Below are 12,439 nucleotides of genomic sequence, written 5' to 3'. Positions count from 1 at the left end.
TTAGCCTAGCCTAGCAAACAGCTAAATGCTAAAACTTACCAGTTAACATCTTAGGGGCCAGATTTATATAGCATATAAGCACAATATCCAAACAGTGCTCATAGTGTTGGTTCGTTTTACAGGCAACTTAAAACGAACAAGTTGCACTATTTTCTAAACACAGCCAGAATCTGTTTATTTCAAGCACAAAAAATGATATGCATTTTTGGTATTAGCAGTTAGCATTAAATTGCAGGTAGCAAACATCATTAAATCCAACTTCTTGAAATGTTCTGTCTTTGTAAATATCCGAAGTAACTAATCCTTTTTTATGTCCAATTTAGATTTTGTCTCAAACATGTGAATTTTTTTAAAATTTTGTTTGTTTTTTGTACTTGCTGCTTTTTTCTCATTATAGCAAAATATGTCTTATTGTTGTCTAGTCAGCTAAAGCATTACTAGGTCAATACATAGACCTACTTTAAAGCCATTTTGCAGCCCACTGGGAAAACACAACCACATAAACCTACAGATCAACACTTTTTCTTTTCTCCCAACACCTGTCAATACCTCTTATCACTTGTAATCATTGACTGGACACATCAATAATGTATTAGGTATAGTTTCCTGGCTGCTGACACAGCCAGCATGTACAGACTATACTGTATGCATGGCTGTGTATCTGTACGTGACATGTGTCAAAGACAAAGATGCAGAGAAATTATGTAAATACATTCCAGTCTTCCCCAAACAAACACAAGGCCACACCTCAGTCTATCTAAACACTTTCATCATGTCTCATTTTATCTCTTCTTCCCCTTCTCAGGGGAAATTGCCTGAATTGTGTGTGAGTGTGAAATCTAAGCCTGGTCAAGACCTGCCTTGGCCCAGAATAAAAACTCAAAGCTCATCACTCAGTCACTCAGACCAGGTTCATATTTGATCTAATGACTGGTCTCTCTCACACACACACACAAACATACACACACAAACATGCACAGGCAATCTTCAGGCCGTGAGCATCTAAACATGACAGCTGAACATCTTCCAAGTGTGGAAAGACCATGTGAAAGCAAAGAGACATCTACTAAGAAGGTTTTTCCCAACCTTTCTGGCTAACAATACGCCTTCCGGGGGACCCAACAATTTCGCTCACGGACACCCAAACATTACTTTAATTGCCTGAGGCCTTTGTCAGAGGACACAAGTGCACAGATCCGTAGTTGTGCACATGTGACCCGATTACTGTGAGAGTTGTTTTGTTACAGAGAAACAAGCTGTCGTATTGATTTTCAACACCAGACTGTGAGGTTTACATTCTGAGAGTGAAAGATGAGGAGGAGGTGGGGGTGGAGGGTGTGAATTTGTGAATTAGAAATTCCTGTACAAAAGCAGTAAAACACTGAAACTGCAACTACTTATAGAACAATGCGGAGAATGTGCAAAACTTTTTTTTTCTGTTTCTTTGTCTCTTCATCGCCTTCTGTGTCTGTCTATTTTTCCTTCACACTCCCGCTTCCTCCCTCTGTGGTGTCTGTCTCTCTCTGTCTTCCTCTCTCTTTCTTATCCGCTGTCTTTTTAGGTCTCTCGACCGCTCGCTCACTGGATGGTATCCACCGCTTCAGCTGGGCTGCAAGAAGCTGTGATCCACCTGCCAAGAATCAAACAGCACTGCCAACAGCCAGACTGGTGCACAAAGAGACCAGGATGCTTACACACACACACACACACCTTAAGACTGTGCCAGTGCCACAAAGAGAGGGACTGCACAATAAGACCACCACACAGACTCAATCTACAGGACAATATGTGACTACATAATGAGTTTATAAGATCCTTTTCATCTCAGAACACATCATATTAAACTGAAACGAGTAGGCTTAGTGGATCCTGAAGAGTCCTGCTGACACTACATTAAATATGCTGATATCTCACTGTCTTCTCCTTCTATAAATATAAAACCCCGGCTTTTATGCTTCTGTTTTGTGTTACAATAAAAATGTTAATCACAACTTGCAAATTCAAACATACCTGATAAATTCAATTGCAAATTCAGAAAAAATCTAAAGGGAGATAAATGAGATGCTGCGAAGCTTAAGCAAGCAGCGGCTGCACTTGAATGAAGTTTTTAGAATTTTGCATAAAATCAGCCAGTTCCAATATGATCATCACAGGCTTAAAAAACAAGCAATCAAACAAACAGTATGGTCCTAGCACCAACAGTAAACTGACTAATTCCATCTTTTATATATAGTCTGCCTTAGCTATTTCCCACATGACTGAATGATAGTGTTTTCGCAGGTAGAAAACTTCCATAATCAGTAGTCGTGTAGCTATATTATAAAGGGGTAATAACTGTTACCTTAGCGCAACAAAAATTGTGGAAACAGGGAAACAGCTAGCCAAGAATGTAGGACCATTCCTTTGAGTTCAACAAAATGTCAATAGGCTTTAAGAATACAGGACAAATTTCTCAACACATAAAACAGCTAAAAAAAAAAAGAGCATGCACACAAAACACACACCTTTATCCACGCTCCACTCCACTGAGGGTGCAGTTCAACGAGTAAGAGCGTTGTCAGGGCAACAAATGAGCTGATGGAGAGCAGGATGAAGGAGTGGGAAGACTTGAGCCCTGAACTTTAGGAATACACTGGCGTCACACCAAGACTGCTACCCTTGCTGTCTTTTCATCAGCCCTCTCTCCAGTCATTCACCAACCACTAGGGGTTCTCAATCAGCCCTGTGCTTTTCTCTCTCCATCTGCTCTCTCATCCTTGCGCTCATGCCATTTTATTAAAACTGAGCGATACAGTATATCCTTTGTATCCTTATCTCCAGTGACTTCCCGGCATTTTGTTATACACAACATCCCTTTCCCCTGTTTTTATGTTTCCATTGAATGCCACACGGAGGCAACGGTGAATAGAGTCAAGTATTTAGGTTTATTTGTACTGAGCACCCTGGATGCAGAGCATGTTAAGATAAAAGTTGGAGCTGTGAGGGCAGCACTCTGTTGTGGTGGATGCCGTTCGAAATATCTCTATTATATAATCAGCAATGACAAGACATTAAGTCACTCGACGTTCACTATAAATTTTTAATGGATTACCTCATAGCTTCGATGGTCTGTTTTAACCTTATGAGCTAAAAGCAGTTTTCCTTTTATAACTCAGACACATGAACATCATTATGTCACATATGGAAAAGTTTTTACTACATTTCAGGCAATATTATGTGCCCTTTATGGATGTGGCGTTTAATTATTTCTTTTATGAAAGAATCCTAAGAAGAAGAATGTTATATTTTCTTTATAACTGTCTGCAAACCGAATGGATCTATGAATAATTCAGCTGATTTGATTTTAATTCTAATCCCGATCCTTCATTAAGTCAGTTCTGTTTCTTGCTGCTTTCCCACTATGCATCTGTTCAAATAACTTATGTTGGTTTACTACACTTCAACGGGCGCAAAATTAAGTCAGCTTTAATCAAAGCCATGTCGTCAAAAGCATTCATTCGCTCTGTCTTTATCGTGAAGCTGCAACAATTTCTCTATTAAAGTGATTCAGCAAAATCAAACACAGAGGCTTGTTGCATTCAAATCAAGCCATCTGCACAAAAACAAACCTGACAAAGGACAGAAAACCTACATCATTTGTAGGGAGAACTTTTCATAATACAGAATCACCTTTTGCCAAGTAAAAATGTATTCATTTAAATGTAATTTTATTTATATAGCTTCAATTCACAACAACAGTTGCCTCAAGGTGCTTTATATTGCAAAGTAAAGACTCTACAATATTAGACAGAAAATCCAACAATCACATGACCCTCCGATCAGCAAGCACTTGGCGACAGTAAGAAGGAAAAACTCTCTTTTAACAGGAAGAAACGTCCAGCAGAACCAGGCTCAGGAAGGGACAAACATCTGCCACGACCTGCTGGGAGTGATGGGAGGGAGAAAAGAGAAGAGAGACGGGATAAAAAGCAAACTATGGGAGGAAGAGCCAAATTTTACAAACTGTTAATTATAAATATAGTAGTAGTGTATAAATACACAAGGAATGAAAAGAAAAGAGTGAAGAAGAAACACTTAGTGCATCATGGGAAGCCCCTCGCAGCCTAAGCCTATTGCAACATAACCAAAGGAGGGTTCAGGGTCACCCGATCCAGCACTAACTATACGCTTTATGAAAAGGAAAGTTGTAAGCCTAATCTTAAAAGTAGCGAAGGTGTCTGTCTCCTGAATCTAAACTAGGAGCTGGTTCCACACGACGGGCCTGAAACCTGAAGGCTCTGCCTCCTGTTCTACTTTTGAAAAATTCTGGGAAACATAAGTGAGTCAGCAGGTTGAGATGACAGCCATGAGATACATTTTATGAGGAGGTCAGGAATAAGGTCAAACAATGTTTTAGAAAACCCAATTCAATGCAATGACTTTTGTGAAGTTTTTTTAAATTTATTTTTAAAAAGGGGAGATTTGAATGGGAAAAAAAGCTCCAGCAACCTAAAAGGCATATCATGCAAAATCCCCCCAAAATATTAAAATATTCAAGTATGTGATAAACTTCGGCTTGTTCAGCTTGCACTTTTGGAATTACATTGTAGCAGAGGGCAGATTAGCCTACTCTGCTATTTCACAAACTGGAAACAGTAGCAGGACAGAAACAATGATATTCTGACAGACTATGACAGGAGCACTGCCCTAGTTTGTCGCTTGAAGAGGCTCTGGAGTGCGAGCGTGAGGGCACGGCTTCGTCTGTGCAAGCTCGTCGAATGCTTACGGGGTTGAAGTGTGACACCCAGTCAGATCCAGACACTTGTTTTCTTTAATAAGCTTCTTCCACCAGTATGCCAACAACTCATCAAGGGCAAGGAACGGCAAACACACAGACACACACACACAGTGATGTGCACACACAAACAAACGTAAACCAGAGACCCTGAAAATTCAGAAATAACCTGCAGTAGAAACAACCACACATGCTGTATGCCTCCACATGTGTCTCACACACACTGACACTGTGGCACGGATTTAAAAATGCTTTTTTTCTTCTGTTTTGTTGTTGATAAAATACAACATCTGCAAACACTTCCATGCTTATTTCTCTCCTTTTTTTGCTTTTCTGCTTCTTGTTGATCTTTTTTTTTTGTGCCCTGTTAGTTCTTAAAGACATTCCTGTTGATCAGACAAGAGGACAAACACACACATTCACACACACAGAGACAGGCAGCTGTCACACAGTGGTTGGTCACAGGAGGGCAAATTGGCCCGGAATCTCTGGGGTGATCCTCAGCAGTCGAGACAGAGGAAATCACATGTCAGATTAAAGCGTGCTCACCCAGGTTTTCTACTGATGTTGCACCCGGCCAACTATCAGCACATGCACACACATCACTGTTTGTCTTTACCACACGCACAGTAGATGCCTAGCAGATTGCGTATCTGTTACAGCGCCTTCATGTGACAAACAGAAAAATCAGATGGAGCTAAAAAACGACTGAAGTTAAAATGCTTCAGCAAATGCTGTTTGACATTTAAAACAGGGAAAGACACTGTAACTACATTTGATCCATTTCAAATTCAAGGGTAGCTGTCAGTATTTTCTGGAAGCATTCCAGGTGTTTTGCTCTCAGCCGCTCCTCTGCACAAAAAAGAAAAAAAAAGGAGAAAAGTCTGAAGCACTGGCCAGTAAAGATGTTGCATCAACGACTGAACCAAATGCTAAGATGTTTGCTTGCAAAGCTGGTTAACGTAGGCTTTCACAGCCGCAGCAACAACCACAAAAAAGACCGAATATGAGAGAGAGAAAGGAGTGAGGAGACACGGAAAAAACCTAATTCAATTTAGCCAAAAATAAATAAATAAGCAAAAACTAACATATCCGGGACGAAGGACGCCAGGGGTGTGCTGTGTGTGTGAGTGAGGAAGGACAGTTAGAGGGAAAAGAAGGAGAGCTTGAGGGTGGTGGGTAGATGGTAGTCAAGGCCCAGTGATCAGTAATTTGACCAGCAGTTAAGGGCTTGTTCATATCAGAGAGGGGGAAGGGGTCAGCAGATGTGGTGGTGGCAGAAAATGGGGGAGGGGCCACATAGCCAAACTTCACTGCAGCCATCACACATCGCAAGCCAAGGAAGGTTTCCTTTGACATTAATGAACTCGACATCCGAAGGGAATCATTCAAGCCTAAAAACTGTTCATGTTCAAGCCTCAGCTGGTTGAGACTTGCACATATTCATCCCCGTGGTGGGAACTGAGATAAAAATAATCTCCTGTCTCACAACACTTCTGAATATAAAATACAAAAACAGCCCATATCGTTTCCAAAAGTGAAAGTAAACATATGGATACACAGGAAATATGCATATGGCATTCATAATTTAGATCCTTATCTTGTCTTTTTTTTAAGAGCTGCTTGAAAGATCTATATCTTGTTTCTCATACATGAATAAACCCGAGTGCTAAAAGAAGGTATGGCTGTTTTGGGGGGAGTGATAATGTTCTGAATTGTAACATGAATGGAAACTTAATATATACTTAAAATTATTTTTCTGTCTTTAAAGGAATAGATTGAAGAACATCTGCCACAGTCACATCTGTACAACACACATAAATCCCAGTAAATAAAAATGATGGTGGACTACATGTTGGCAGTGACCTAACTAAGAGACCGAGATCAGCGACACAACTGTACCATGCATAGCCATTTTTAGACTTTACACACACAGACAAAATAAACAAAATAAATACAGACAGACATAATGCATTAATTTGGGGGGTTTAGGGGGTCAGACCAGAGTGGAGTTAAGCTAAGCTGGCTAGCTTCTGGCTTGGGCTTCATGCCTGGCACAGAGACATGACACTGATTTCAGTCTTCTCGTCAGACTCTCATCAAAAAAGCAACTCCACGAAACTCCACGATAATATTTTAAAAAAACTACTAGGTTAAGTGTAATACAAACCCTCTTAGCCACCGATGACTAAGTATGACTAAGTATAACACAACACAAAGGCTCTTGTGGGTGCTGTTATGGATGCTCTGCTCAGTAGGGCTGAGAGATATGGTTGAGCTCTTCAGCTGTTTTTTTTTTTAACTACATTCCCCCGTCTGTCTTTCTTCTTGTTCTCCTTATGCATTTTGCTTTGTCTCACACTTTTTAAAAAATCCCAGTCTCTCAGCCTTTCTCTCACTCACGTACACACTTAAACACACACACTTAAACACACACAGCCTCACACACAATGAGTCCATGAGGTGAAGCGCGCACAGCAGAATCATTCTCTGTCACTGAGTTGTATTTATAACCCCATCTATCAGCCAGCCCCCGGAATATGTGCCACTATTCTCTGGACCGAGACCACCAAACTGCCCCCCAGCCATGCATTAAGATAGGATAAGTGTGGGAGAGTGTGTGCACGCGTGTGTGTGTGCACGAGTGCGCACTCATCCATTCGCGCTCGCGTGTGAGCCTTTGTTAAGCAGTTGTAGGAGCTCCACCTGATTACAGAAAGCGTACGGGAGCTCCCACCTTACTGTTACACTGGAGGTCAGAGAAATAGAGAAGGAAGAGGAGAAGAAAACAAAAGATAAAAACAATCAGGGACAAAGAGATGGAGGCCACGAGGGAGGCTGATAGAAAGGAGAGAAGGGCAGATATAAAAGACCGGGATTAGAGCGAGCTCGGAGTGGAGGCAGAAAAGAAAAACAGGAGGGTGCTCGCACTTGCTGCTTTCCTCTGCTGCTCTCTGATGAGAAAGGAGATCTATATCCTCTTCTGTCCAAGGTCATGGCTGTTACATGGGAGCAGAACAATCTCATGGACTCTCGCGTGCACACACACACACATACGCGTGCGCGCGGCGGCACATCGTGAGGTATGGTTCTGCCGATAACTACAAGCAGCCATTATAGATTAAAGCAATTAAACCAGATGAGACCTTTGACCCAACATTATACCACAGTCAGGATCTTGTGTGAATCATAATGTGAATGTGTGTGTGTGTGGAAACAGAGGGCATGCTTTACATATGCTTGCCTCTGCACTAACTGCTCACCTCCGTGTTAACCTTAAGAAGCAATACAGCAATCTCTCGCAGCACCCTAAGGTCAATTCAATTTTTAAAAAAAGATTCAAGTGCGTTCCCATGAGCAATTACAGATTACAGTAAACCTCGAGACTAAAAAAAACCCCTCGGTTAATTCATCTGTACGTCCACTTGCACAGGGATTTACGCTTTAATATGAAATTAAATCAACATCCAGAGTTGGAATGGAAAGAAGCACGGGGTTCCTTATTTTCTAGGAGTGAGGAGGTAAATTTAGAGGCAGAGAGGAAAGACACAAAAATAGAAAGGTGTGATAGTCTGCTCCTTTCCCCAGCACGATTCGGCACAAGAAGGATGAGAGAGAGAGAAAAAATCGCAGGGAGAACTAGGTGCAAAGCAACAGAGAAAAGAAACAAGACATGTTGTACCTCTGCATAAGAGAGGATACAGACTGAGAGCAAAGAAGGGTGGGAGATGGTACGGCAACCAAGGGGGGAAACCTGTGAGCATCCACCCTGCTGTTACATCAGTATACCCTCGGGGTCCAGACAGAGGGAATGGAGGGCTCCCTCTGCTGGTGCGCAATAACTCACAAAGTCCTTTTCCTCCGTTCACTGGTGATAACAAAGACCTTCAGACCAGTTTTCTCACTCTTTATCTCACAATTTATGAATGAACCCATTTCTGCAGAGTCTTATGGGCCCCATGGAGATGCAATTACAGCAACAATTTCAAGCGGTTCTTTCAATTTTACCAAAGCCCTCTGTTACGACAACCGAGTTTCTTGTAAATGCCAACCAATTTTGGAGCGGATCAATAGCTCTGGTGGTAAACTAAGCTTTGTGACAGCTTAACACTATTTTTCCTGCTAACGCTATCATGTCTATCAAAGGGATTGTGTTCTTAATTGAGCCCTGAGAGCTGTATCTCTCCTTTTATGACAGCCTCGCTTCTAGTACGAGACAGACTCAGAGGGAAGATTTCCTGGAATAACATGACTACCGAGAGGCGTGGGTGGAGAGTATGCACACTTATAGGCAAACACAGGGTACACACACACGCACGCACGCGCACACACATAGACACACACACTGGCACAAAGAAGCACAATCCCTTAGCTAAGCACGTGCGGTCACAGCAGGAAAACTGGCAGGCCAAAAGGTAAAAGCGAGCCACAGAGTAGCTGACAAAAGTGGCTTCGTTGGATTACTGTCCCACTGGTGAATGTATACACACACACAGACCAGACACCACACACACGGAGCAGTGGGCTTAAAGGTGCCAATTAGGCCAACAGTCTGAAACAGCAGGAACTGGCTGGAGGATGACTAACTTGTAGCACATTATTTAAAAAGTGCATTTAGAAGTAATGAAAACCCTCTGACCCGTCAGTCACCCCACATGAACATGATCCACATGTGCCTGCAAACATTCACAGCGGCTCACATGCTTCTGTGTTTATTTATCGAAATCAACAGGAGTTTCCTTTGGCTTCCAGATGGTTTCATCATTCGTGCTCTCTCCACTGAATATTTCAGCAGTGTGTTAGTGTCTCCTTCACATCCATTGTCTCCTGCAGTTAAAAAACCCTCCTGCTCCTCCACTCCATCTCTACTCTCCCTCTCGTCCGCTGCCTTTCTTGTCCTTCAAAACCTTTGTTCTGCGTGAACTCCTCCGGGCTGTGACATACATTTAGCAGAAATGTATGTACACGCAGCTTATACTGTTAAGTCAGCCGGAGACAGGAGATCCCATTTAACCTCAGTGGGGCCTGTCATTGTATGAGTGTCCCAGAGCTCACTGTTTAATCTATGTAAGCCTGGAGTTGAGGTCTCTCCGTATCTGTGTATGTGTGTGATAGTGATTGAGAAAACACAGAGAAAAATAATATAAATGAAAGGCAACTCATAGTGACAGAAAAGCTTTGTTGAGCTTCAAAACAAGACTCAGTGGAGCTTTTGGGGGAACACTGAACAAAATGATTCACAGGATGACAAGTCACAGCTGTATCATCTCCAGCCAGACTGTCTGACAGCCAACAAGCAAAACAACACCACAGACTTCCAATTTAATCCAAATAACCTGCTTCATAAACTAATAATTGTTTTGTTTTTTGTTTTTCTGGCTATGACTTTAGCACATTGATCTGCTGTTTTCTCCATTTAGTGCAAGTTCAACTTCCCTTTAAACAAGTCAGCCCCCATGTTTCAACCCAGCAAGCAGTCAGGAGTAGTTAGTAAGTAAATACATTGGCTAATTTCAGGCTGAGCATCGATGTTAATACAATAACCGAGAGAGGCTCAGCAGCAGCGTGTGACAAATTTAATGTAATTGCTGCTCCTCATTTGCAGACTGAGGCAGTGGCAACAGTCCACGGCAGAGAAGAAAACATTTATCAGTCTGTAATAATAATGAAGATATCTATAATTAAGAGGAATTTTGACAGAGATGCCAATGCTGCTTTGGCATAATCATTATAAGTTAGTATTCTTTGACGCAGGGAAAAATAGTCCACTGATTAATAAAATGTCACAAAGTGACAAGTCGACCTCAGCATTCTCTGGATGATACACGACAGGTTTGCCTGCGCTTATATGTCATAAAAATTTCATGTCAGCATGCTCGGAAAAGAAAAAAACGTGACGAACACTATTTTTGTCTCTCTTACTCCCTCTCTCCGCTTTCCTTTATGCATGATTTATAAGCAGCACTTAACGGGAGTCTCCGCCGCTGCGCTCCGCTCCTTCGCCGGCGAGTGGAGAGCCGCGGGATGGGGCTCCCCATCCAACAACTCAGCGCACGACCAAGTCATCTAAACTCACTCGACTTTAAAGCTCCACGAAACACGTCGGGGGCAAAAACCCACCTTCATTCTCCGGGTAATTCCGTAAGGCTCGGCATGGCGGAAAAGCGTGGAAAAGAAGCAGAGAGGACAGGAGGGAAAGGGACGGATAGATCCACAGTACGCGTGGTGATGCCATTTTTCAGGCTGCGCTGCGCCCTCGCTGCATCCCTGTTCGCCGTGTCGAGTCGGTGAGCGCAGCCTCGCAATTGAGGCAGGGAGAGAGAGCAGAGGAGAGGACGGGAGAGCAGAGAGAGAGAGGAGGAGACGCTGGGAAGGAGGGTCCACAGTCAGCCAAGTTCTGTCAATCAGCCGCCTGGCTTTTTGGGTGATGTAAAAGGCCTGTGGAGACTCTGTATTACACTGCAAAAAATCAACATATGATAATGTGATTTGGCTTCATGTTGACTTTTATGAAAAAACATTACAAGCGGCCGAGTGACAGAGTAAAATTTCAAAGCTAACTGAGCGCAGTAGCCTTCATAGTTGCTCTTGAAGAATAATTATTGGCTGAAATGTCACAGCAAAACCAAACGTCATTCATTTCTGTAAATCCAACTTCGTAGATCTTGAACATTTCAAAGATTATGTATTTATAGCAAAGATACTTTTATCTAGCTCACTGTTTAGCTCATTTATATTAATAGCAATGCATAATTTGACATTTGTCACCGGTTATATGTTGGTAATGAGAACTGTAAGCACTGAAAAATAGAAGCAAATTGGCAAACCCCAAAGAGGCCTCGTTTAAGGGGTGAATTATGCCTATTAAAAATGATGCCAGATCATTCTCTTATGGAAAATGCCAGAACAATAGTCCTTGGCAGAGCAAACTATTACAAAGCCAGTCATCTCATTACTGTTTGGGTAACATTGTAGGAAATGCTGTCAACTATTTTGTTAAGAGTCGTGGCCTCACAGTGATTACTGTACAGGTATCAGCTCGGCCTCTTTCTCTCCATGTGCCTTTGCCCAGTTCCTGGTATTGTTGCTTTGGAAGCAACCAGCAGTAAACAGCATTGGCATGCACAACAGATCTCCTTATGGAGATTTATTCAGCCCATATTACATGTATGTGTGGGCTGGGTATATGTGTTGGTAAGTCTTGAGCAAGCTGTCCTTAAACATGAATAAATAATGTGTTTGTCCTGTCATATGAAACCTGAGGAAGAGCTGAGAGTCTGCAAGGTCGACCTTTCTATCTTCCACTTTTTAGCACGTCCCACTGTCAGAGCTGGTGGGACGTGCCCCTGAAGTTAAAAAAAAATGTGACATTTCACCTCCTGAGAGTGTCCATTTATGTTTGTATTCATATACAGAATCTGAATCATGGTTTTAAATTATTTCCCTGAAAACCAGACATCATTTCACGAGAATATGGCACATATAAAGCTAAAGTTACTAACAGTTAAATGAGACCTGTGATTATTCTGAGCCATTCAATTCATATTATTAGCAATAGGGCCTAATTGGAACTACTAAATGCAGTATCCCAAGAAAAATGCTTATTTACTTTATTGCTAAGAGGTATAAGAATGATGGCACTCTCAATTACATCAACCTAACTTT

General features: G+C 42.0%; 1 protein-coding gene across 2 annotated transcripts in view; it reads right to left on the bottom strand.

Annotated features, from left to right (window-relative positions):
* Window positions 1–11,062, bottom strand: part of LOC146553795 (ephrin type-A receptor 3-like) — a 79,114-nt gene extending 68,052 nt beyond the window's left edge. For both annotated transcript variants that reach the window (XM_085255625.1, XM_085255626.1), the window contains exon 1: window positions 10,895–11,062. In XM_085255625.1, the coding sequence (XP_085111751.1) occupies window positions 10,895–11,009 (115 nt within the window). In that variant the 5' untranslated portion in view covers window positions 11,010–11,062. The remainder of the gene's footprint in view (window positions 1–10,894) is intronic.
* Between the last annotated feature and the right edge of the window lie 1,377 nt (window positions 11,063–12,439).

This window comes from Mchenga conophoros, linkage group LG18, assembly GCF_057382185.1.
Source record: "Mchenga conophoros isolate Kocher_MC1m ecotype Shallow Benthic linkage group LG18, M_conophoros_male_GT1.1, whole genome shotgun sequence".
Lineage (NCBI taxonomy): Eukaryota > Metazoa > Chordata > Actinopteri > Cichliformes > Cichlidae > Mchenga > Mchenga conophoros.
Note: the sequence above shows the minus strand (reverse complement) of the source record. Positions and strands in the feature narration are given on the sequence as shown.